At 35.7% G+C, this 27,756-nt stretch overlaps 1 protein-coding gene across 1 annotated transcript in view; it reads right to left on the reverse strand.

Annotated features, from left to right (window-relative positions):
* Positions 1-1,129: 1,129 nt before the first annotated feature.
* The window catches only part of SYN2 (synapsin II), a 180,913-nt gene continuing 154,286 nt past the window's right edge, over positions 1,130-27,756 (reverse strand). The window contains exons 10-13 of the mRNA XM_032194140.1: positions 23,328-23,477; positions 8,668-8,728; positions 4,624-4,915; positions 1,130-2,016 (exon numbers count right to left, since the gene is read on the reverse strand). Coding sequence (XP_032050031.1) covers positions 1,881-2,016; positions 4,624-4,915; positions 8,668-8,728; positions 23,328-23,477 — 639 coding nt within the window. The 3' untranslated portion in view covers positions 1,130-1,880. The remainder of the gene's footprint in view (positions 2,017-4,623; positions 4,916-8,667; positions 8,729-23,327; positions 23,478-27,756) is intronic.

Here is a 27,756-nt window from a genome sequence, read left to right on the forward strand (position 1 = left end):
CTAAACTATAGACTTGTGTACACGGTGCATTTTTTCCAGGGAAAAAAAAAAAAAAAAAAAAAAAGAGAGAGAGAGAGAGAGAAAGAATTGTCTTTAATTTTGTAAGGGGGCTTCTCTGAGGGCCGTTCCACAAATTTGGGGGTTATGTGCCAAACACAGAGACTGAGATTCCATCCTACAGAGAGCAGTGCTATGTATTTATAGTCTGTAATGTTGTGCTGCAGTCTTGACCCTAGATTCATTTTAGTCTTAACCTGGAGGAAAGCATTATTCTGGGCAACTGCAATATTGAGTCAGTCCTCACTATCAATCCAAAAAGCATATCAGTTGTGTTGCCTGTGATTTAGACATGCCTGCTTTTCAGGAAATATATATGCTAAGATCATCAACTTAGACCGTGTTGACAGAGAGTTATCAGATACTAATGTATGAATTTAATTCTGACATCACTGGAGGTGAAATTTTCCATGCTTCATTGCCAACCTCTTGGCCTAAGCCAGACTCTTCATCCAAAGGAATCCAAAACTGCTGAAAGGACGTATGCCTTCAAAGGGTTATTGTGATTTACCTATACTTCATAAACTAACACTTGTTAGTACAGAAAGTACAATGTCTGAGACAAATAGATGACTTTCTACAAACCCACTACAAATTCCATAGGGTTTAAATGTAAACTTGTGCTGCTCACTTTCTCCCTTGAATATGCTAATATAGCACTTACTTTCTCTTGTTTCTCCTGCTAGCACTCTTTCCTAGCAAGGAATACTGCTGCATATAATTCATGATAGGCAGAATGGCATGGTTTTCATTTGAAAAGGGATAGTCTAGAGATTACTCATCAACTTCACTTTCATTTAGATAATAAAAAATATATGCTGCTATTACCCCAAAGTCTGAGATCAATTCTGTTTTCACAAGTTATTTATAAAATACATGACTTATTAGAAAATATAAACGTGTTTCCTAAAAGGTATATTTTTGATGCCTATCTAAAAGGGAATTATTTCTGATAGTCTATTGTCTCCAGTTGTGTCTTATGTCCAATATTTTATAATCACAAAGGTACCCTTTTGATATCAGTTAAAATAAACAATACATACTGGTGTTGAAACAAGCTTTGTCAAAGACATTTTTTTTAAATCAGGCTGGGACTTTACATTTATTAGAAGGTGTTCACAAAAATAAGGGTAACATCATGCATATTCTTTGCAACTAAAACCAGTTATGGTTACAATTTGGAAATAAATTTAAATAGACACAGAGATACAGTAGTACATATACACTCTACTTAGGACATTAATTTGTGTACTGATAACTGTCAGCAATACATCAGAAGTCTACAATCAGCTGATGGAAAGATTGTATAAGGAAGAAGAAACTGCTTCACCTTCTCACACTATTTATGCAGCTTGACAAGAACGTCAGTGTGAATTGCCTCCTAAATTTGAGAGGCAAGAACAAACCAAGACTATACTCCTGCAGTACAAAACATTTACGCACAAAATACACATGCATTGCAATGCATTGGAAATGGGTAAAGCAAGAAGAAACCCATAACTCAATGCTTTATTAACACAGTTCTACAAAGGAGTCTCAAATAGGATTATATAGTTCAGTCACAGTAAGGCCACAATATTACAATGGATAAGGACCACAGAATTTGGCATTCTGTGTTAGTAATAGAACTCTTCTTTCTTTACCTCTATACATGTTCCTGAATGGAATCTCAACAAAGTCCTTCTGGTTTTGTGTAAGTTTAACATATTGCTTAATACAACAGTTAGCACAGGAGATAAGGATACTGTCACAGGGAAAACAAAACCTATGTAACATTCACGGAGTTTTTAGACTATATGCTATGTGCATTTAGATGCAGCAGGCTAATCAGAAAAAAGACTAGCAAAAGATTTCCTCAAGTTTCGAATGGTTTCAGCTTTTGCTTCGTCTTCATTCACAGATGATCGGAAGAAGGACGATTCTGTGAAACTGAAGGCATTTGTCAAAGACTGCGACTTGCTGCAAGACAAAAATATAACAAGTTTTGTATGGTCATATTGTCTATCAACTTCCATCCACAAATAATGCATATAAATTATGAGAAAAGGAAAAATGTCCATGAGATGTAGACAGTTTCCATGTGAACAAAATGGATATTCAACACAACTAATAAAGTTAGATGTAGCATACAGAGCTGCTGCAATACAGCATGTTCTTTCTGTAGTTTGATTTGCAAAGTAGGATAATCTTTTTGTTAGAAGATACACTGCCTTTTTACAGATCTGAAACAGGTCTAGTAAATTGGATGAAAGAAATCAGAACTTAAGGAAAAACTGGGCCTGTCTTAATCCAAATCACTACCCAACACAGGATGATGAATAATTGTGTTCCTGAAGTCTGCAAAAAAATATATGCATACAGAAAAATCAGGTATATCAACAAGACTTTGAAGAATGAATCCTAAAGTTGTAATGTACTCCACTGCTGTGTTAGATATATTTCATCCTCAGTGGAAATATAATGACACTATTCCTATTTCAAAAAATTCCCCAAATTGGGTATCATTTTGCTTGCCTGTAAGCATTTAGTCTAGTAATCCTATTCTGTTTTTAGTGCTATTATGTAATCATGGTTTAAGTCTCTGTAAGCATGAATAAAGTAATGTACAAGAAGGGAAATGTCTGAAGTTTAAAACTAACTCAGGTAAAATAACATTTAAAAGGTAGGCTTGAATTTAAATAGAAAACATTAATGAGTTATAATCTTTTTATGAAGACATCCATGCATTAGTAAAACTAGTTAACTGATTTCATTTTTATCTCAGTACAATAATAGGATTTCAGTTTTGGCTACAGTAAAACTGAAACACTTTCCTTATTCAGGTTGTTTTATACTATCCATGGCTTGCAACTTCTCTGCCTCTGAACTAATAATGTACAGCAAACAGTGCTACAGGCGTTTTAGGTTTTTCATAAATTATAGTTGTGTTAATGAGAATAGACTGATAAATGTTTGTTTGTACTCACTGAAAGAGGGAGGGTGGGAAGCAGCACTTGACTTGATTAGTAACACAATAAGTAGCCTAATTAAATATTTATTCACAGATTAATAACATGTACATACAGGTTAGGCAACAGCATGTGGGTGAATACAAAGCATGCACATGCAAATAGAGTTAATCCTACAGGCAGGAGATTTGAGTCTTGGTGTGGACCTAAAACTGCTTCTTGAAAGTTAGAAAAACTCCTCTTAATATGGCTAGCAGTTTAAAATCTGTAATTTCTTTTTGTTTGTTTGTTTTTGTTTTTGTTTTAGAGACTATTCCACTCAAGGAAGAGAAAAATGAATCTCCATTTGAAGAATTGACTTAAGGAAAGGGAGAAAGATGGGAAAGTATATACAGTACAGTTTTTCCATACCTGTTTTTCACCATTTTTCTTAAATGTCAGAAATGCACACATTAAGTTTTAAAGTAGTTTAGAGTCTTCCATCTTGCTTAAGAAAATTGACTTCCCTATTTTGTAGGTATACTTAAGTAGTGGATGAATTAATCCAAGTTTAATGATTATAAAACTAAAGAAATACATTGTCCTAGGAAAGCAAGGAAAATCTTTCCTTCATTAGCAACTATACTTGACCTTTTTTGACTATTGTTTATCTTTGCATCTTGTCACCTAACAAGTCTGTTCCCCTGACTTGTACTCAGGCAAGGACTCGGAATTGGTTCACACTAGCATTAGCAAATGAGCGGATGAAAAAGGGGGATCTGCGTTACTGGATAAAATGACAACTACATGCAAGTATTTTTACTTGTCAAAATAAGTAGAATGCATCTTCAACTTCATTGGAAGTAGTGTGTATCAGGATCACTATGCTGAAAACCAGCAAATCATTGCTAACACCTTCTCCGGGTTTTCTGCTTACTGGGTTAAAGCTGCGAGGGGATATGTAGCTACACATCCTTCTCACATTCTGTGCTGCTGCATGCAGCTGCCCAGATAGAGCACTGCCGGTGCGCTGTGCCCAGCAGAACCTTCCAGCAGTGAGGTAACGGCAGGCAGCTGTCTGTGCGAGTCCTGCCTCTCCTTCGGAGAGGGCCTGCCTGAGTTACTTGTGCCGTACAGTCAGTGGCAATGTATAACCATGACCAGAGTGTGACTGTAAGAAGCACGGCTTGGCAGCGTGTTCATTTGCATTGTTTCTGAGATAGGCCTTTTGAAACTGGAATCTGTTCCTTGAGTGACTGCGAGGTTAAAAGTTGAAACAGATAAGACTTCCTCTTTTCTGTGCAAGCTTACAGCACACCCAGATCATGAGTCAGTGACATAAAAAGAAAAAAAAAAAAAAAAAAAAGAGTAAGATGAAGAGTTTTTACATCAGACCTAGCTGGGGCAGAAATTGCACAACAAATATATGAAATTTTGTGTAGCACAGGACATAACTACTGCTATTCTCTTCCTAATGGTAAACAGATAATAAGCTTTCTGAAACTTTTTAATATCATTCTAGACTTGGGAACAAATGTATATCCTTTCATGAATGTTAGACCATCTCCCAAGTTACAACTGCAACAATAAATCTAAGCGTATCATGAGGAGACAAGAAAATTGATAAAGCAAATCTTACTTAAGTTGGGGATGAGACTGAGGCTTCTGTTGTGGTGCAGGCTGTGGCTGTGGTGCAGGCTGTGGCTGTGGCGCGGGCTGTGGCTGTGGCGCAGGCTGTGGCTCTGCTTCCTTTGCTAATCGGGTGCTGGAGGGACCTTGAGCCTGGGCACGCGGTTGCTGGGTTGTAGGTCCAGGCGGACGCTGTGGCTGAGAAGCTGAGGGCTTTGCTGCCTGCCCAGGGGGGTACATGCGCTGTGGCTGCAATGGCTCCTGGCTTTGTGATTGCATTCCTTGGGGTTGCACTGGGCCCCCTAGGTTCAGTACAAGAAAAACTTCATAATGTTATAGTATCAAAGAGCTCTTACTAGATTCATATCCAACACTTTAAAATAATCCTCGAATGTGATTAATTTTACTTTTGAGGCAAAATTCTACTGATGTGGACTGCAGCTTAATGTAGTCAATACTACTAATCACAGTTGGTACATTAGTAACTTGCTTGGAGCCATCTGATTCATCCATAAAAATGCTAAACCCCAAATTTATCCCAGCAGTAACTCCACTGACTTCAAATTAGATTAGTGGAGTTACACCTGGTATAATTTTGGCCCAGCTAAAGGAGAGGCTGTGAGAGAATTGAATATATCAAAAATATCTAATTCAGCAATACAGCTACTATTTTCTGTGTAGTTATTACAATTTTGCTCCCCCAAAGTTTAGAAGTTATTTTTGTAATATTCCTCTTAGATTAATTCTTATAGCAATAAAACAACTTTATATTGAAAATTTTCTGGCTAATTTAAAGTCTTTTGATAACTAATCTAACATCTTGGTGAAATACATCAAGAACATTACAAGAAACAAAAGAAAATCATTATTAACTCTTTACCAAGGAGATCTTCCCACTGTGAAGGAATGACAGTGAAAAAAATATGGTAGCAAGTGTGTAACTAACATGTGTAGTAGAGACTTGATTGTGAAATCCATGGCTGAAAGATGCTACATCATCACCGAGGTTTTTTTTTTCTTTCCTCTTTCTGACTGAAATAGTGCTGCATCAGATATCAGTGGCCATGCTGCTCTTATCTCACATCAGATGTCCGAATGTGGTTTCCTTGGATGATATTTGTTAAAACAATCTTTATTCTTCCATGTGACAAAGCACACAGGACATCTGAGTTAAGCAGATGAAGGGACAGGATGAAATTCTGAGAGATTTGTTTGTATAATGCTTCAGTAAGGAAGTGAGCTTTGCTGAACAGTAAATATTATACAAGACAACTGATCTAGATGTTTTGAATATTTGGGAATTTTTAGTCTTACACAGATATTCAGTGCTAGTAAAAGACTTGCGTGGGTCTCTAAAAGAAAATGTTCATATCTGGAAATACAGTTGCAATATATATATTTTTTAATTGTTATTATAGATACTTTTCCACTTACTATAGGAGATTCCAGCGTATGTGTCTGAGAACAGCACGTACTAATTCTTCAAGAAGTTTTAATACAGTTGTAGCAGTGTGTTGTGGTGCAGAAAGATAAATAGCACGTACTGTATGTTAAGGAATGTGCCTTCATCGTTTATTAATTTTAACCACTTTTGTAGGAAATATTTGAAGGTGATAACATGGTCTTGCAACATCTTAATAAGGATCATTTGCTTATTAGTCTCCCTTCACTCAATACTGAAAAACAGAAAGGCTTCTTTTCCCCCACTTGTATATACAGGCTTGAATGCCAGAAACTTTACACTGAAGACAGATATAACTTTCTTTTATTGCACATTAAGCTGTACAAGATATTTCACATAAAAGATATACTGCTGTCACACTTCCAGCATTTGCTCACTTTCTTGCAGCTGGGTTGTACAAAAGGCAACAATCATGAAAGAAACTTTTACCAAAAATAACTCAACAAAACTGAACATTAAGCCTACACTGTAAAACATCTGTTCCCTGTTACCCACAATATTGCACCTAAGCATGCTTACATGCAGAGAGACATTTTGGCTTGCTTCTTGTCTGTGGTATGTAGCAATAATGTGTGCCCTTGTAAATCCTTTACAGTCAACAAGCTGAAATCCTGTCTGAAACACCCATCTTTTCTTTGCACACACAGCTCACAAATGTCGTGTGAAAAGCACTTGTGAATACTTGTACTACTACATGCAAAAAATACCAACTGCTTTAAATAAAATCAATCATCAGATTCATTTCTTCACCCCAGGGCAGTATTGTTTATTCACTTTTATGGTATCTGGAGGTAAGGATTTGTGAACCTGATTCTAAGTGGTACTTCCTTAATACAGAACAAAATATCCAATGCCATCATTGGAATGATTACTGACCCAGACAAATGCTGATCACTAAAGCAAAATATTCATGTAAGTTACTGATAGGTAGTAAACAGTAGCACTTACCACAAACATTTAAATAGCTAATAATGCATACCTTAATTCTCATCTTACCAGCCAGCATGTACAAAGAAAAGAAATGCTAAGAACGATGATTCTCACTGATAATTTTTTTTCCAATGTTTGTAGGGAAAACAGAAGTAGAACATAAAGCTGTTTTCCCTTTAAACAAAACTGTTTGCACTAAACTAATGGCCACTACTCATCTTTGTACATATTCTAAATTCAGATTATAGTTTTGTGGCTCACTCGCGACTAAGTTTTATGGTATGCTAGCATTGTGTAGCTTGTGACTGTAGGCTAGATTTCTCATAACAGATTAACTGCCCACCTGTACATTTCTTGTAATATTACACTATAAACTGCTTATGCAAAAATCATAAATAATCTTCCTATAGAAAATACAGCAGTTGTCAGGCATCTCAAGTCTTTTTGCACATTTGATTTTAAGCAATTGTTATAAACCCTATTTAAGTGGATAATGCTGGGACTGAATTTTCTTTATAGCTATCTTGATATTTCTAGGTTTAAAATCATAGACCTGAGTTAGTAAAGAAAACCACCAACATTGCATTCCAATCAAAGGGCAAGATCTCTAGATGGTTAAAGGTACCTTGGTCTACCATCTCTCAACATCTCAGTATTTGGAAAAAAAATGAGCTCTTACAGGAAGTTTAACAGTCCTTGAGGTACTTCTCACCAAATAACCTGGGCTTTAACTCTTAGGTGAGTATAAGATTTTGAAAGTATTTGCATTACTGTTTTATTTAAAAATCTCCATAGATACTACTAATTCGGAATGACAACAAAAGGAACTACTTCATTGAAATAAGATACATTAAATACTCACACTTTCACTGAGATATTGCACATAGGTGGCCCATTTACATAGCTTTATAGCTAATAATTTAATGCAGAAATACTAAAAATATGAATACCAGTATGTAAAATAGAAGATATTTTAAATATTCCTTGGGAAGAACTGTATCGTACTTATCGAGTCTCTGAAATATTAGACTTCCACTTGGTTATAAGTAAAACTTAAATGTTAACAAACTTTATAAAATTATAAATAGAAAGCCTCACCAGCAAATTCTAATCTAGACTTTAAAAAATATATCTGGATCACCTATCTAATACTCATGCACGCACACACACAAAAAAATAAAGGCGATGAGTATACTGTGCACACACTCACAGAGTAAGCAAAAGTATTTATATTTGAACCTCGGTGGTATTTTACTGAACGATATATAATACTCAAAAAATACTGTCTAACCATCCATACAGTTGCACTGGGCTCTAAAGAGGCACATTCTTTGTACACTGTTGACAACAGCCCTGAAATCACAAATTTTACAGAGAAAAGTAGGTAAGCATTACACGCACAGACATGAACAAGTAAACAACCAGACGGTATAGTTGACACTGCATAGAAAAAACACAGTCCAGGTCAGCATTGAACAATGTAAAATTGAACAAAACTGGTATGTTTGCTTTTAAGATTGTGTTTTTGTTTCCTTTTTTTTTTTTTTTTTTTTTAATAATTTTTATTTTAACCCTTGCTTTTAGTCTCAATTATCTAAGTAGCCTGGACTTGTTTTGGTCCTACTGCAACGCCATTACAGTCGAGAATGTACTGTAAACAACCTTGAGGTGGTGGTCGCTGAGGTGGGATTTTGTTTGGTTCTGGCTCCTTTAGTGATCCACTCTGGAAAATATATTTGAAAACAGAAGAGAAAAAAATTAGAGTAGCTTAGTTCCAATTTTCCACTAATTTGTCCTTATTTTCATTAGAAATCTCTTTAATGTTTGGGGGCTGAACATCTAATTTTAATTTATTCCAGATAACATTTTCTAATTTAGTTGCTGCCTACCATGACATATGAATCTTGGACTAATTCAAAGCTGAGTTCTGAAAAAAAATAAAAATGTTTTCCCTTTGCAGCATGTGATCATGATGTAAGGAGTGCCTTCTCAAATCTTACTGCTATTTGTGTATGGTCTTTCTCCTTCAGTTCCTAGCACCTTGAAACACTTTTTTGTATCTCATCACTTCTGCTTTTTTTTTTAGGATAGACTGAATAGAAAGGGGACTTCAACAGATATGTTTGTGTAATTCAAGAAATAATGTATTTTTAATTACATTTTTTTGTTTCTGGAAGTGGTAGCACAGCAGTGCTAGTTTCACTTTGATTCTCCGGCTGTAAATGGGAAGAAAGATGGACTACTCTGGGTTAGCTGTTTCACTAAGCAAAATTAAAGAAGGAAGCAAAAACCACAGACAAATAATGAAAATAATTAAAATTACTTCATGCTACTCCATCTGACATGTTATTAGAAACACATGTAATACTTAACTTTTCAAAACAGAAGATTTATTTGGCAGTATCATTTTCAAATGTATACTTGTCCAGAGGAAAAGATGGGCCTGAACCAAAACCTTGGAGCAGAACACCCTCTGGGAACATTAGGATTTGAATCCAAGCTTTGTCTTGGGCCCATCTCTAATATTTTTTAAAAAATGAAACATGTTAAATCATTGGATGTAATAGCTTAGATTTTTTTTTTTTTTTTTTTTTTTTTTTTTAAGGATTCAGAGATTAAATTGCCATCTGTTGAGGGAAAAACCCAGAATGTATTAAATAATAAATGTAAAATTAATTAAGCATGTTTTTTTTTTTTTTTAACTTACTGTTTTTTTTTTATTTTTCTAATAGATTTGTATTTGATCTCAGAACCATAGAAATAAATCTTACTCATAGTGATGCAAATTTCAGCACAGCAATCTAGAAATTATACTTTCTAAATGTTACAAGACAACAACACTCTATTGTATGCAGCTGTTCCAAATTGCTTCGTCTGTTTAGATACATAAATAAAAGGAAATAGGACACGTCCAAAACTCTAATTATTCAGAGTTACCAACCTTTACAAGGCCAAATGAAGGGTAAAAATCATATGTATAAAATGAATGAGGCGAAATCTGATTCTCATATTAACTGATCCAGTTACATAGCTCTTGGTAACCATCAATGTAAGGATGAGGATATGTAAAAAGAGAATTTCATAAGGAAAGACACTGCCAGCAGATAATCTGAAATGTTTTAGTGTGGGGTAAAGTCTTCTTTGTTTTGTTTGTCTCCTTTCTCTAAATTTCTGAACCATATATAAAAGTTCACTTTTTATCCAATGCATTTTTCATGACACCTTAAGTATTTGTGATACCTGCTCTGTATGATGCACTGGAGCTCATTTAAACAATACATACATACACCAGTAACTCCCTGGATACTGGGGAAATTAGCACAGAGAGTGGAAACCTTGAAAAGCTGCCCTAGAGGAGCTAACTCCTTTCATATTCTAGTACTATTGTTCAGATGCACCTGGCACCTTCCCCTATATACCTTAGGGCATTTGGGTGTTCTCTATCACAGACAGCTTCTGTTTCCTTTGGTGTTGAAGTATGACACATGGAGTGTGCCCTTAAAGTGAAAATGTGAGTACTGGGGCTTAAGGACTTCCAGAAGGAGTCTTCTGGAGGACTGAACCGATCATGTGACTTTTGTTAGAAAGCACATATAGTATTTTACAAAGAACATTATTACTATTACCATGTGATAGATTTCCTAGCCTTACAGAGGTCCATAAAACAATCTGCATAGTTCTGTGCAGTGGCAGACATAAACTAGGGAGGATATGAATGTGGCTATTTTTCTACTAAAACAAAAATAAAAGATTATATAGGTAAAACTCATATTTTATTTAGAAACTGAGAACAAAGGCTGGTGATTAAAACTCACACCTATTTGAATATTAAAACAACATCTGTAGGGCCCCTGTCTCCTCTGTGCCTTGAGGCTGAAGCAAGTCTACTATTTGTTCTTGCACCAGAATGGTCTCAGCTTTTATCACACACACCACTTAACTGACTTGACAACATCAGTATTTATGCAATCTGCATATCTCTCCATCTTACCATGAAATTATTTTATCCTAAATTAGGCTTTCAATAAACCTTACAGAAGCTTGCTAATCCTTACCTCAACTGTTCTGAAAGCTCAGAGCTTTTGTGCATTTTCTGTTGAAGATGTATTTCCCCCACTCTAGTCATTGACTGCAGCTGTCCTGATCTTACCACCCACACATCCTTTTTTCACCAGATATCACCTGGTGCTTCCAGGAACCTCACCCACACTCCAGGCCAATCACATGGGTATATTACTTTTGCTAATTAGCCAACCCACCCAGGCTGACCCAAAAAGACTAATTAGCATTACATTCCTAATTGAGAAATCTTACTCATGGTTTTTCAATGGTCTGTAGTAATCCAGTCCTTTTCAAGACTGTTTTTTTTTTTTTTTTTTTTTTTTTCTCCAGACAGTCAGAAACCTTGATACTTGATATTAAATACAAGCTTTGAACCAGAGTCTTGTTTGCTGTCCTGAGCCAAGGCCTTTAATAAAATCCAGACTTCTTCTAAAACACCAGTTGTTGGCAAATTGACTACAGTGTTACTTCTCACCTCTCCAAGGTGGTGTGCCAATGTAATTGTAAGAGCTGCTAACTCCTCATAGGCAACACAATCTCTCTGAACACAGATGCTGGACTAGACCTGTCCTGCAGATGTTTTCACCCCTTCTGTTATTTTTTTTTCCTTTGTTGCCCAGCCTAGAAGCTCACCCTCCTACCAGTTTCTTTTAGTATGAACATGTTTTCCTGCACTGCAGTTCTGATCTACAAACTTGCTTACTGCTTAATTCAAACCTTACAGGAATCAAGGATTAGAATGCAGAATATGTCATGGAAGATAGCCCTGGACAGATTATTATTTGGATGCTCAGGGCTTAGTAGTTACTAGTACAGTATGGTACAGTAATTCATAGTACAGAAACTAAACTACAGTTTTCAGTATGGTTTAGGACTACCTAAGTGAGGTGTGGTAACTGCTGGGGCAAGGAGCCGTTTTGGTTTTCATTTTATGGAGTACAGCTTTCACATCACATCCAAATTCCCCCAAAAAAAGACAGGATTGCTGTTGTTGATAGTAACATTATCTAGAGCTGCTTATAGAATCTCTCCTCTTCAAAGGGGATTTACTGTTTACATAGCTATTACAAAAAATACAGCTTTATTTGTGGAAGCCTCTAAGCCACATGAATACTACAAATACACTGTAGTGATTTTTCTGCTCTGCGTATAACAATGCTTTGGTTGTATAGTGGTGTTTAGAATATTGGCTAAATTAATTATAGCCAGAGCAGAAACCCAGCTACTTATCTAGAAGATAAGTGTCTGTTGGTGTCTCTGTAGCACTTCCTTCCTTTCAACATTCACCTGAAATGGTCTCCTTAGAATTTTTGGGAGTAGAACTGCAGAAAAAGACTGTTTTTCCAAGCATGATATATTAAAGTTTGATCAGTGGTACTACTTCTTTTTCTGTCTTTTATATTTATATAAATGCAGATTGGATTCAAATATATTTGAATTTCGAATAATCTGAAAAATGCTGAAATGGGTGGGAGCAAAAGCAGCAACTTGTCAGGGAAATAGCCCTTGGGCATGAGAGATGCTAAACTGAGTCCCAGCAAAAATTGATGTTGATTTGGCTGAGTTTGAAGATTTTGTGAATTATAGTTGGAGCATATATAGTTGTTTCTGGGTTTCATTTGGTTTTCTTTATAATGTAATACTAGAAGCTTTTCTAAGATATTTCAATATTTGAAGGGAAAGTCATATTGTTCAGGTCAGGAAATAGAGGGGTCAATTGAGAATTGCCAAAATGGAGGCTGAGTTTGATCTTATATAGGAAACAAGAATAACAGTAAAACAAAGCAGGAGTACTAAGACGAAGCGTTACTGCAAAGCAGAGAGGTAATTTAGATCATTTAAGCAGGGTGTCAACAGTAAATGAATGCTTAAAAAGTGACAGAGATCTAGACACTCTTTCCTCACAAGAGAGGAACGTTACGCCTGTTCAAGGGAATGAATGTAAACTTACCAGATGAAGGAAGAGTCCATACCCACAATATTTGGAAGATTGTGTCTTGCTTAGTTTAGCAAAATAGAGGCTCGAAGGCAGTATGGTTGCTTTTTGCGAATATGTTGTAGTGGTAAAGAAGTGGAAACAAGCTCAACTAAAGCATAATGTGAACCAATAAAAATGGGCAGGAAATAAGCACATAGTGTGTTACTTAGCAAAACAATGAGATGTTGAAGTGACATTATGATGTGGAGAATCCAAAAATAAGAAACTCCTTAGTGCCTAACCGTTCACTGTTTCATACCTTCAGTGTGCAGTGAGCATGGCAGAGATTCTCACCAGTTGCTGGTACAGACCTCATCCTGTACAGGGCGAATCTGGCATAGGTGACTTATAAATGCTTCCTTGTGTTGCTAGTGGTGCTGAACAGGACTACAAAGTTTTTGCTATTTATTCCCTGTAGACTGAGATGGGCAGTGAAACAGGCCTACTTACAGTGATGATGGAGAGATGCCCTAAGGCTCACCTTAAAAAGAAGCCACTTTCACATTGTCTAGTACAAAGTGGCCAGCTATAGGAGAGTTGGCTCCTGCTTTGTACATTTTTTGGGGGTATCAGTGTCCAGTGTTGCCCTTCTCCACTAAGGAACTCTATATGGAAAATATACTCAGCAAAACTGATGCCAGCCTAAAATTTCTTCATGTTGAATCTGTGATAAAGAATTAAAAAGTTTAGACCAACTTTTATTGTTGCTCAACCAGCTTTCCAAACTACCTATGCAAAACCTGTAAAATCTTCCTCTGAATGGAACGGGAAATGACTGCTAAGAGGAGAAAACAAGCTATACAGCTTAATTTTACTTGGATTAATATTTACAATATGCCCTGAAAAAGCTTTTTTTGTAAGCATAAAAAACTATTCTAGCTTATATTTTGTATACTGCTTTCTATTGTTAGATAACTAATTACTTCCTACAGAGGAGATTTCTTCTAGAATATTTTTACGCAGCCATAAGAATGAGTATCATATTATGAACTCACTGCTGTTAAAGGGCAGTATTTTCTGCCTCCAGTATTTTCCTTGAGACACTGAAACAGGTAGCCTCTCATTGTCTATGGCAGTCCTATGTTCTATTGTTTTGCTGGGGAAAAAAAAAAAAAAAATCCTAAAAAGATGATGTATCTAGAGAAAAATTGGGATGACAATTCAGCACAAAAAAAAAAAAAAAAAAAAAAAAAAAAAAAAAAAAAAAAAAGAGTTTCTGAAGAAGTAGCAGCACTTGTAGAAGCTAAGTGGTCCCCTCCCAGAAACAGTCAGTATTTCTAATGGACAAGGATGCAATCTGATATGATTGCAACTCTTGCTTAATGAAGCCAGATTTCAACTTCTGTTTTTGAAAAGGGAACACTAAAAGTATGCAGTTGCACAGCAGCTTTCAGGCAGTTCTTCCCAGTAGAAAAATTGCTCCCCACAGACAAGGTAGGAATGTGGGCTATGTGATAGGAGAGAGCTCCCCCTGTGTGCTAAAGCAGCTGAGACTGAAATGTGTGTGTGAACGTTTGTACCAGAGAAAGAGATAGATGGCCAGGCAAATGAAAGAGGTACCACATATCTTGAAGACTGTCCAGTTACAGGAAAGTTAAACTTCCTTTCTCAGTGTACATAGACACCTCTGGATACATAGAGGGTAAAGTACTGCTCGGGGCTTGATAGTGTCAAAATGCTATGTTGTTTTTTGAAATTGTAAGGAAGCTAGAGATTTTAACCTTGTTTGATGCTATGCTCTATCTGCTCCTCCAGTCTTTAAACAAAACCAAAACCAGATTTTTATTTTTATTATTATTAATTATATTATTGTTATTATTATTATTATTATTATTATTTTTTGTGACAAGTGATCCTTTCATGAACAGGAAGAGGTTAAGATCTGCAGAACTTCCTCTGGAGATCCAAAGATCCATCATTGCTGGATCAATTTAGAACTAAAGTTTGTGCTTCAAAACAGAGTAGGAAAAAAGATGGAGCTAACTCAGGGCCAGTGTTATAAACCATGGTATATTTTAATATGATTGTATCAATGTTACAGAATAGTGGAGCAGGAGGTGGTTTGGGAAAGAAGTAGTCACAGAGTGAAACACTTGAGCTCTACCACAAATAAAAGCAAAGTTCAGAATCTGAACAGAACATAAGACTTGTCTGTCAGCGGTTGCATGTGCTTCTTTCCTTGCTTCTCTTGGTACAGCACAAGTACACAGCCACAAAGATGAAGCATCAGTAGTGGTTGATCTGAACTCTGAAAACCTTCCTGAGTCTCTCCTAGGAGCAGGGAGACACTGGGGAATGATCTATGGGCAGCTGAGGACAAACTTGCTCTACTGGCAACTATCCAGATGGAGCACTGATCGGACACTAGATTAGTGACTGAAGTGGTGAGGGGAAAAGGAGGATGCTTATGTTTTCCTATGGACAAGTCAAGAATATTTGAAAATGAGCTGCTCTGTTTTGGATTTTGCCTTGATTTCTCTTTGTGCTTATCCTTGTTTAAAAATCACAGTGCTTACTTAGCACATGGTCCTTATTCAAAATAAACTGTGGTGATGACTGCTGGGGAGATGGACAGAATCCTTGAAAGTTAAACACAGAGTAAAGCCAAATGGTTTGGCTTAACAGGTTATGATTTAAAGGTCAGAGAAATCAAATAAAAAAAGTCAAGTGGAGACAGAGAATGATAACAAAAAAGGCAAACACCCACCACAGTGGGGAAAAGAAAGGAGGCCAAGGAAAACCTCCTCCCCAAAAAAGGTATTTCTATCACATTCAGGTTAGATAAAAAAAAATTCAGATAGTAAAAATAGATGAACAATATGGAAAAATAAAAAATCAAAAGGATTTTATATGATAGTAAGTATAGCACTAAGACCAAACAATGAGAGACTAACTTAGACTCTCCGTATTGCCTGTTTCATGGTGACAGGATCAATGTTTTCCTTGTTCTTATTTTGAAAAGACTACATTTTGCCCTATAATGGAATGAAGATATTTGTTTTTGAAGTCTCCAAAAAATATCTGTGGGACAAGAAAGCTGTTCCTCACAGAAGTCTACTAAGAACGTATACAATACTCTGTAGTGGTAGGCTCATGATTACTTAAGAATTAAATGTTTAAATTATCCTTGAGGGTAGACACCATCAAGTTTCAGAGTTCTCAGAGAGAGTGTCTGCTTCTGCCAACACAATTGGTAGTTTGGTAGATGATCAGAAAATCATCTGGCTGAAGATGATCAAAAAGTTAACAAAAGAATTATTTTATTGCATAGTGAAGAGAAAAAGAGAGTTTTTTTTTTTTTTTTTTTTTTTTTTAACAGTACTGTTATATTGATTAAAATAAGCATGAAAAAAGTATTAACTTGTAATACTTGTTATGTTTTTCCATTTAGCTATCATTTTGTTGTCTTCCATAATATGAAAATGATTATCACTAAGGCTACTGCCTTATACCCTACAGAAAATTTAAGTTATCCTGATCATCCTGGACCTGATGCTTGACTCTGTCAGGTTGCCACTGGGACTTTTTTCTTTGGTTTTCTCTTCTATTGAGTATTTTTGTGAGCAACTCTTTCTGTTATCAAGCTTTGTTCAGCTTATCTGTTCAGCTTATCTGCAGGAGTCATGTATTCTTCCAGGTACTCTGCTGGCAACAAGAATTCAATAGAGAGTAGTCAGAATAAAAATAAATAAATAAATAAATAATAATAAAAAAAATCAGGCAACGTACTGAAAACTTTTATTTTATTTGTACAAATTTCTGTTGGTGTTAGCAGATCCTAAATCCTAAATCCTAAATCCTAAATCCTAAATCTTTAATATATGCCCCTTAGTATGTTTTATTATCTAAATGTCACCAGAGCCTTTGAAAAAGGGCATTGTAAGGCATACTTGTTTAGTTGTTGCACACTATTTCAAAACAAACTAGGAAATATAAGCACTTATTAGTGTTTTGTTTTACTTGTTTTCATTTAATTGATATATTCCCAGCTAACCACCAAAAACATTTATGTAGACATCACTAGCAGATATCCAGCAAGCTATTTACCTGTTCCTGCTCTACAGAGACAATACTAAATAAGCAAAGAACTGACCAAATATACTTACCTCCTTAGTAATTACTCCACCTACTGGTATGGGATTCTAATAGCCATTTTAAAATAGGTTATCTTAAATTTTAGAACCAATTTTTTAGTAAAATCTCTTCTCAACATCTGTATGTTGTGTTCCACTACTTTTTAACTGTTGTCAATATTAAAAATATTAGGATTTATTTTCCTGCATGAACTTTGTTTTTAATATTACACTACATGAATATCAAGTTCAAATGCTTAAAATAAATCAAACTTTGTGTAATGAAATAGTGACTGCTTTAAATACCTCATCCAGGCTCTTAAAAACATCTTTAATCCAGCAGTTAAGTCTGAATCTCCACCTCCATTGTGATCTCTATCACTTCTACGTTCTTGTAGGATCTGCCTCAAATAGATGTCTAATTGAATGATGCACAAAATATCCTTGGTGTAGTAAAATGTATGCTACCATTATATGCTTGTGATAATTAAACTTGACTGGTGTAAATTTAACTGGAGTGAAGTGTACCTGCACCTTTCACCAGGAAGGGGTGAGCTCAAGTTCCTTTATATTTCTATTTTCTTCTGCTTTTCTTAATTCCATACATTTAGGATCTAAAATGGTACCAACTGTTTTTCTTTATAATAGTGTTATGCAAAATGGTTGAAAAGGAAACATTTTATATTGGCAAAATATATATCCAATTTGTTGTTTAAGGTGATATACTTTCTGTAATACGATGCACTAAGTTGTAGTAATAAATAAGACAGCTCTAAAAATCAGTTATTAGAAAGAGAAGAGGCCACAAGATGTCGCTGGGATTCAAAGAACCAAAACGTAAAACAGATCCTAGCTCTGGAGTGAAAATCCAATTTCAAAAATAACTTGTAAAAATCAGTTTAACATGCCAGTTTTAAGAATGACTTTTGACTTATATAACCACTGAAATGTAGTTTTTAGTGTTCTATGGCGTATATATGCACCAGCAATATTTTTTATTGTCTCTGGTAAGTCTTGATGACAATGTCTTAAATTTTCTGGCAATATAGCCAACTTGGTGCTGCCTGATTTTTTCTTAAAGTCACAATGGTAAGTCAACTAACATTTTAACATAAAAAGTAATGTGCTTTTAAATGTGCTGTGATTTAAAAGGGCTTCTAGATGCACATAGCAAGAAGTAAAGAATTAGTAAGATTTTCTTTGTATTTACTAGTGCCTGTCAAAGAGCATACAAACTTTCTGAGGTTATCAACAGAGTATACATATTAAATGCTAATGCAGACTACAGAAGATGCTCAATTAACAGCTACATAGATATACCACTTGTTTATTGACTGTTTATACATATTGCTTTGTTTATACAGAGTAATATGATTAGGAATTTGGAAAAGTAAACAATTAAAGAGACATAACAGTAAAACCTTGTCCAGACTTTTTCCAGGTTCTCTGTGCTGCCTTGCCCTGTGCAGAGAGAAAGTCAGGCTATCTCTTAGGTATATTAAGGATCCAGGTTTCCATAAGATGCTGCTTCACAAATCTATGTACATCTGTTTTATGGTTATATGATGTCAGAGCAGCCATTTATCCCCTATTTAAAAGTCCTCCTAAGAAAAAGAAATATAGTACATATGGTTTTAGGGGTCATCAGAAAATGTAGCAACTTCCTTAATGCAAGCTATTCATAAATTACACCTCCTGTCTGTTAGTATGGATTTAATCACACCAGGAAGTGATTTGTTTTGCAGTAGGATTCTCAAATACTAATACTCAAACTGTATGTTTACCTTCTTTCATAGAAAAAGATGTAGTGTGATCTCATATCATTTATTTGTTAGGCAGTCTTTCCTTCCAAAAACAGAGAAGAAAAATATGTGCCTCCAAATAAGTGCCAAGGGACAGTGACAGGAGAATTCTTGGTGGTGGTGCTAGTCAGTCATATGAATACAGCCGGGCTAATGTGAGTACGTTTAGTATTAGGCAGCTTAAGGATGCCACAAAGCTGTAGCAAACCTACAAGTCATGGCCCTGTTCCTCTTCAAGAAATTAGATCAACTATGAGACTATAAAGCAGAACATCATTTAGAAATGAAGCCCACACCTGGACTTTAGCAGAGAAGTTTACTTCACCTAACAAGCAGATTAATGCTGCCTTTCAGATTTGCAGAAGAGAAAGTTAAGAAATGAAAGATGCCAGGTTCTGCTGTTCTAGTCTCAAAACTATCAAAGGACCATCCTCTTTGCTTCTACATTATTTATTGCTCTGTAACTGGTGTGCTACTCCTTTCTTTTAAATGGACCAGAACCAAGATATAGTTGGTAATGCTATGCTCTTTGTCATGTTGTGTGGTTATGGATTTTGTGCCTCTGGTGCATGCATTTCTTCCTTCCATTAAGGATACAAAATTCCTTGATCTTTTGTGGATAATGCAGCATGGTCTCAACAGAGTTGTATTGAAAAAACACTTTCTACTATGATGTTCCTTAGCTTCAACTGCTAACTTTACTGTAGTCATTTGCATTTTATGGTAATGTTCTTGCATAATGTAATATTCTACACAGAATTTACTCCATCACAACTAGTATCATGAATTGATATGCAGCTTTGACTATGTTTTACTATTATTGTTTTATATACAAGTGCTGCCACAGAAACAAGTTTAAAATACCCTCTACTGAACAACCACCTGTAGTTTTGCAAATTCAGAGAGCAGAATTTTAATTGGTGATCTTTCCTACCAACAGATGGAGACAGGTAGGTGATTCCACTACCTAGAACACTTCACTGGGTAGTTTAATGTACTGGTTGTTGCTTTAAGGAAGATTTGACAGAGGCTCCTCAGCTGGCTTGTCAAAGGTGTTAAAAGAGGCTACAAAAGGAAGAAATTTAGATTTCATTTATTGCCCACAAGTAGAGCACCTGGATTTTGGTCTTTCATGGAAAAACATCCATAAATGTCATATTCCTAGCTAGAGTTCTACTATATATTTTCATCATGGTTGTTGGTAAAACAAGCTTCCATGCTTTTAAAATAAATAGAAATAAGTTAATATTTGAAAGAGTTTTTGACTGTATACAACTATATCAGACAGACATAACTGCCCAGGGATTCTTGCTTTTCTTTGTAGTGGGAAGACTCCCAAAGTCATTGATAAGAGCAAAACTGGCAAGCTTTGAATCTTGTAATTACTTTCTTTTTGTAATACTTTCTATCCCGGTATGGTTCGATCATGCTGTCAAAGTTATGCAGTAGCCTGGGACCTCAAAAGCATGACACACAGTTTGCTGGCAACAGCCAGAATCAGGGGGGTGAGGTGCAACAGAAAGAACAGCTTTTCTCACTCACAGATTAATTCTCTGCCTTTCAGTGTACTAGTGTAACTTGTTATAGGGCCTGCCCAAGTGTTTATAAATAAACAAATGGGTAAATAAATAATATACAAAATATATATTTTGAAAGTCTATGTAACTGATATTTCAGATTAAGAATCAAAGGATCTATGCCAGTGAGATTTCAACATAAGCAACACAGTTATCTGAGGGCCTTACCTTTGGAATTTGCTCCTTCTGGCACTCTGACAGAGAGAACTTTGTTGGCCTTCAGAACATATTACAAGGCCAATCGTTTCCATCAAGATTTGGCTGCATAGCTCTAAACAAAGACTTGTTTTCCTAATCATTGATTTGTTTTCTGATGGATTACTAGTTAACTGGAACAGTAGTGACCATTGTGGGCATTTATAAATTGAAGCACTCTTTTATGCAGGATGCCCTCAATGCCACAGTAGTGAACACATTATACCTAATTTTAAAAAATGCTATGCAGATAATAAGGGAATTCAAAATGCGGCTCATCTATAGCTGTACCACTGGCTGCAAACTGTTCATTTAACTGTGATATCTGTATTACTTTGGTCTCTAAAACCACAAATACATATGCATATACTTTATTTGGGATAAATTACTGGCTTTCCATTTTATATGACATTCAGAAATATGCAGTATCTCCCCTTACCCCTGCCAACGAACAGGCTGTATTTTTGAAGAATAGAAAATAATGTCTCAGATTAGAAAAGAAGAAAACTGTTCAAAGATGCAAGGGACAGTTTGTTTTAACAGACTAACTTTATTCTTAGGAAAAAAAAAATAGTTAAAAATAAGTGTTGTGTGAGGAGATACCTGTTTTAAATACTATAGATCATTCATAATCATTACTTAAATCTGGGAAGATTAATGGGTATTTTCAAATGGCATCTTCTGTAGAACTTCTGGTCATTTTTGTCTGTCCTAAGCTGGTGGATAATATGACAAGGCAAATTTTAAGGAACCAGAGTCTGATCAACAAATATTGCAAATATTCTGAAGAGATATTTCTGATTTTGATTAACTGCAACTCATAATTAAAGGGTATGATAATGAAAATAAGGTTAACATTAAATAACATCCTGTTGCCATTAGCAAAGGCTGAATTCTTCAGTAACCTAAAGTAAGTAAGCAGAAATATAACAGAAATTCAACAGCTACGCAGCAAATATTATCTTTTGATTCATTCAAAGATTTTTGGCCTAAGAGGGAAGAACAAAAAAACACACAAACTTTTCATGGACGTGATAGGTGACAGCAATGACTGAGGAATTTAGAAACTTTCTAAAAATGTTGCTTATCCTATTTTCATTCTAGACCTTGTCTTACATAGGCAGTGTTCTTTAGAAACATATGAAAACTCTATTTACATACAACAGATAACCAGTTTCTTTAGAAGATACCAATATGTACAAACATTTGTCCATCCTTGTCTTCTTGGAAATCCAGGGAAGCATAGCATGCCTATCCAGACCTTAGGTTATTTTTTTTTCTCTCCAGAATGTGAAATCTCGTACACTAAATCTATCTAATTTTTCTATTATTATTATTTTTTTTTATTTCCACTAATTTTTATAACTAAACTGGGAATCTGTCTATTAATGCTACAAATTTTGTCTTATGTTGAGTGGTATGCTCCAGGCATCTCTGGATTATATACTTTGCTTCATTTTAGTATATGGGTAAACTACTCATCCTAAAAGAAATGGTATTTTGGCATTAGGTGACTTATTTTTTCTCCTCTGTGTCCCTCTTTTTCAGTTCTCTTTACAATAGGCTTGAGTCATGTTGAATGGAAACTTCTCCATTGTATGTGGTTCTGTGGTTGAAACAATTTTGTGCTTAGTTTTGAGTGGCTGTAATAAAAATAGAAACCACAGCACTTTTTTATGTGGGATGATGTATTTTTATAACTTAAAACATGATGATATATTTGAAGAACATATTAGTCATTCTACCTCAAGAACTAGTCTGTCTGAGGTATGCCACAAAATTGTTTTCAAATTGTTTACCTGGTGTGGAGCCTACTAGGAATAAAAATAGATTCTCGATTTAGGCTTGGTAATTCCTGTATTACTGTTTGGCTTACTCTGCTGTTTCAATGATCACCATGGAGCTGCACTGTTATAGAGTAGCAGTACAGTCCTTAATAGTCTATGTCAGAATGTACTGTCATGGTTTATTCCCTCAGTATGTTAAAAGAAGTACATGAAAATTGTAGCTAATAATGCTGCTCTTGACCAGACCTGCTGTCTAGGCCTATGAACTGATACAACAAGCTGGTTAGCATTTACATACCCCTTTTACACTCTTAGAGCCTTGTACAAATAAACTACAGCCTCATAAGTTACCTGAAGGATCAATAAAAGAGATTTTGTGTTTTGTAAGCGTGGAAATTGAAACACAAAGATGATTTACAAAGTCTGAAAGACAACTGGTAGCAAAAAGATGATCATATAGTCATGAAGTAGTCACTTCTCACAAATGCATAAGAAATATTGTTTCAGCATTCTTATTGACATCCTCAAGGATGTCATGATCTGCCATGACATTTTATACAGCTGTAGCTGAAAGGAAACAATACAAAACCTGGTAGTTCACTGAAACCAGAGTTATCAGTTTACTAGTAGAACCATATCAACAAAACAAAATATTGCCTGCACTACACAATTATTTCTAGAGATAATCTCATTTAAATATGACAAACCTATTAAATGTGTTGATAAGCTCTTGAATCCTTGTAGTTGAGGGTATGTCTGTGTAGTCGTCCAGCCAAATTCTTAGAGGAAAATTTTGAGTGTAAAATTATGGAAAAAGATGCTCTATTTTAAAAGCAAAGGTTTCCTACCTGAGGCTGCTGAGTGGCAGTGGGTCTCTGAGGAGATGGAATAGGAGTTTTGGACAACATTTGGTTCATTTTGCTTACGACTAGTTCAGTTATATGTTGCCTGTCTTCAGTCTGATGCTCACCAATCAGAGGCATTGCACAGTCCATTACCTGTAAAATAAAACAATACATCAACATAAACTTATTTCACATGACTTTTTTTTTTTTTTTTTTTTTTTTTTTCAATAATAGAAAATAGAATGTGATTCCTGTAGGAAGCACATAGATATAGAAGATAAGGGATGTGAGTTTTTTTAGACTATAATGTTGACTGCTGAAAACTTTTCTGTACTGAAAGTACTTTTCTGTACCGAAAGTACTTTTCTGAGCTGCTGTCTAAGCTACATTTCTGAAGATTTTTTTTTTTCTTGTAGGTGTTTTTGTAGCTCATACCATGATCATCAGCTGAAATAGAACATGGAAATGACAAAACTTCAAACTTCAAATAAAGCTTCTTAGCTATTTGAAAAGCCAAACAAACAAACAAACAAACATAATGAAAGCAGAATATCAGACAGACAAATAAAAAAGTGTTTATTTCCATTCTACATGTGACTGGTTAATATATTTCAGCAATTATTTCATTATGCTATTTGGGTGGATAAAACTGATATTGAATTCAGTTAACTTCAGTGGGTTCTGATGATTTCTTATTTCTACAGAAGTATTTGTGATTTCCACAGTGTACCTATTTTTGGTGTATCTCTATTTACCCTGAAAGAGAAAATATAAGGATAAGGTAATGACCCCAACTAGTAATCACAACAGCACTGCCCATTCTTATTTCGATAATAACAAAGGATTTAATTCTCTTTTGAGAAGCTGCAATCCTTTTTTCAGTTTGTGTCAATGCTATTCAGAAAAAGGTGACAGCATATCACCTGCAGCCCTGCATTCTGGTGTTTCCAATAGCAATGGATCACAAGTGATTCAGGCCTACAATACAAGCAATAGTAACTAATAAAATAATAGTAACTAATAAAATGCAGTGAGGCACAAAGCAGTTAGACTACATTAGCAGTAATATACTCTATAGATGTCATTATATCTGATCCAGTTAGATTGTACAAACTGAGTTGTTGCCATCTAATTTTCAGTCTGTGAAAAGCTGTCCACCTGAAAAGTCTTGGAGTGTCTCAGTAGTGTAGGTAAATCTTGCAGTAAATGCAATAGTAATCTGTGCTGGTAAGAGAGATGAAGAAGGAAAGAATCCTCATGGGTTTCAATGCCGAAGAATCAGTGAATTTTACGGGGGTGCTTTAGAGCTTCCAGAAGTGCACTTTCCTGTGTATCTTTGGCTTCTGTGGTTCCTTCTCTATTGCAGGTAAATGGAAGAAGATTGAAAAGGTTCAAAAGAGTCAAAAGAGTGCTGGTGGACTTTTTCTGCCACAGGCAATTGCAGGTGCTTAGGGTCAGAGAAACATCTTAAACTTCCCTCGTTCTCATCCAACCTCTGGCAAAAGGACTAAATAGGAAAGAGGGCTCTGCTGAAGGGAGGCAGGGCTATTTTGGCTGGAGTTGCTGATTCCCATCTCTTCAGGTAGGCGCTCTGCTGTAGGTTGTTGCATGGAGCTTTTTGTTTGTTTGTTTGTTTGCTAGTTATTCAGCTTGTGTAGTTGAAGGGAAGATATAGAAATTTTATAGAAAGACCGGATTGTGAAAATATTTAAAGTGGAAGAACGTTGTTATCTGTAGGGGTGACACAACAGTCAGACTGAAGAGCATAAAGCTAGTGCATCTGCTTTGCATGGGGTGGAAAGGATATAGTAGGAACAAAACTCTTAGTCCATCAGCCTACACTGCACACTATCTCCTTTATAGACAAGAGCAAGTTCTACCTTCCTTCTTTATGTATTCAAATGCATCTAGGAATTAGTCACTTATACTGGGTGTCTGATTTGGCATTTGGATTTAAAAGAATGTGTAGGTTCATTCTAACACTGGACTAATATTTCTTGCACTGTTGTTGAGAATAAGCTGCACTGTAAAGGATGTTATCTAAGCTTGAGGATTTTCAAAATAAGTTCTAAAGAAATTCTCACTGCGACTGAAAAAGACTACCTCGTTTTAATAATGAGATTAGCCTGAAGTCCAAAAGCTTTTGCATTATTTTTCCATTTGTTCATTTATAAGAGACACTAACATTGCACACTAGCAAGCAATATGTTGGCAACACATTTTCTGGGATTTTCAGATTTAGATGTCTCCTCTAAGCTTCATCACAGCAAAGAGACTTTAAAATAAACTAACTGTAAACAAAGAAATAATAATTGAGATCCAGAACAAATGTTTCTTAAGAATTGAATGAATGTATGTAGAAGCAACAGTTATCCCTCTTTCACAAGTGTGGAAAGAAAACCTCACCTTGTTTAATATCCACTTACATTAAAAAAAAAATAATTAAAAAAAAATTGTATTTGGAATGACTGTGAAATGAGTTGCCTAAAACAAGATCTTGCTAAACGATCAGACAGGATTAAGATCCAGAGGACTGAGTTTTGACTCTGAATTTCTAAATACTTCTATGACTGCAAGTTCACATATAACTTTCCTTAGGAGATACTGCTGTGTTGTGTACCGCATGTAAGAAAAATTTAATTCTATGGCTAAGGATAAAAGAAGCTTTGAGGTGTTGCTCTAAACACCACAAACACTTCAGTAAATCTATAAACCCATCTCAGCTCTGTTTGAATGTTTTAAAAATAAGATAACGTCTATACTTCTGAGATTTGAATGGCTTAATGCCAGTTGTAAAATAACTCTCATCTGCTTGGATGGAACACAGTTTCATACAAAAAATTGGTTATTAGGCAGAATTGCTTTAAACTTTGCATTAATGTAGCAAAGGAATATAAGCTTTGAGTCTGAAGAGATTAAATATTGGAATGAAAAATAACTGTACACATTCTAAATTAAAATAGAATAGATGTCAGGTTATTGTTCGACTTTCACCTATGACAGATATATGATTTAACAGAAGAATATTAAGTTAAGAGTTACCATTGTTAGACTGCTAGCTTGTGACATCTGCCAGAAGCAGGGTAGGGTAAATCAGTGTAATTTGTCACCTCATGTATCTAAAAACACAAGTGCAAAATTAGGACACCTCTAAACAGAGATAATGTACATCAGAGTTCCAGCAATGACATTTTAATGGAATTTAGACACCCCTGATAGTGCTTTTGTGTCCTAGGCAGAAGCATGGCAGTTCAATCAATGCCCTGGAACTTAGAACCACAACTTAAACTACTTGAGTACTCACAATCCATGGAGCTTTCAGACTCAATGGCAATGGTCCAGGCTGCTTAATTAGTGAATGTGCCCTGCTGGGCTTCACAGAATGGTTAGTAGACATGCATCAACTTGGCCAGCACTAGCTCATAGTCCTGGCATTCAGTAATGCTTAAGTGACTTGGATTTGATATTGAAGGACTTAATATTTGGAAATGTTCTGGCAGATCTTTCCTCAGATCCAGAGGAGCCTCTGTTGAATGCCCTCAGATATATTTTAAACTAAATCTTGCACTTCTTGAAGACAGTATTTTCAAGCATAGCTGTCATGTTCACATATTGAGGCAGATTCAAATATTCATGACATAAAAAACAACCATTTTTCACTTGGACAGGTTTTGATGTTGTTAAAAACCCTCTTGTTGGCTGCCTTAATTGAATTAATATTGCTGGTCAAAGGTATGCTGAACCTAACACTGAACAAGTACTGAGCCAGATGCCAAGTATTCAGAGATGTTAAGCTAAGATCTGTTCTGCTGCTTTGGTGAAGTACAAAGCTGGTAAACAAAGTGGTAAAAAGAGAAAGTAATGCATCGGATTATCAAGAAAACTACTGATCATAAAGTGAAATCATAGAATCATTAAGGTTGAAAAAGACCTCCAAGATAATCTGGTCCTACCATCACCCTACTTACTGTCACCCATTTAACCATGTCCCTAAGTACCATGTCCAACCTTTCCTTAAACACCCCCAGGGATGGTGACTCCACAATCTCCCTGGGCAACCCGTTCCAATGCCTGACTGCTCTTTCTGAGAATAAATGTCTCCTAATTTCCAACCTAAACATCCCCTGGTGCAACTTGAGACCATTCCCTCTAGTCCTATCACCTGTGAGAAGAGGCCAACCCCCAGCTCCCCACAGCTTCCTTCCTGAGCATCCTTTTCACCAGACTAAATGACCCAAGTTCCCTCAGCTGCTCCTCACAAGACTTGTGTCCCAGGCCCTTCACCAGCTTCGTAGCTCTTCTCTGGACACATTCCAGGGCCTCGATAACCTTCTTGTAGTGAGGGGCCCAAAACTGAACACAGTACTCAAGGTGTGGCCTCACCAGAGCAGAGTAAATGTTGCTAATAGCTAAGTAAAAGATTACCAAGTCT

This window comes from Aythya fuligula, chromosome 10 (assembly GCF_009819795.1).
Source record: "Aythya fuligula isolate bAytFul2 chromosome 10, bAytFul2.pri, whole genome shotgun sequence".
Taxonomy (NCBI): domain Eukaryota; kingdom Metazoa; phylum Chordata; class Aves; order Anseriformes; family Anatidae; genus Aythya; species Aythya fuligula.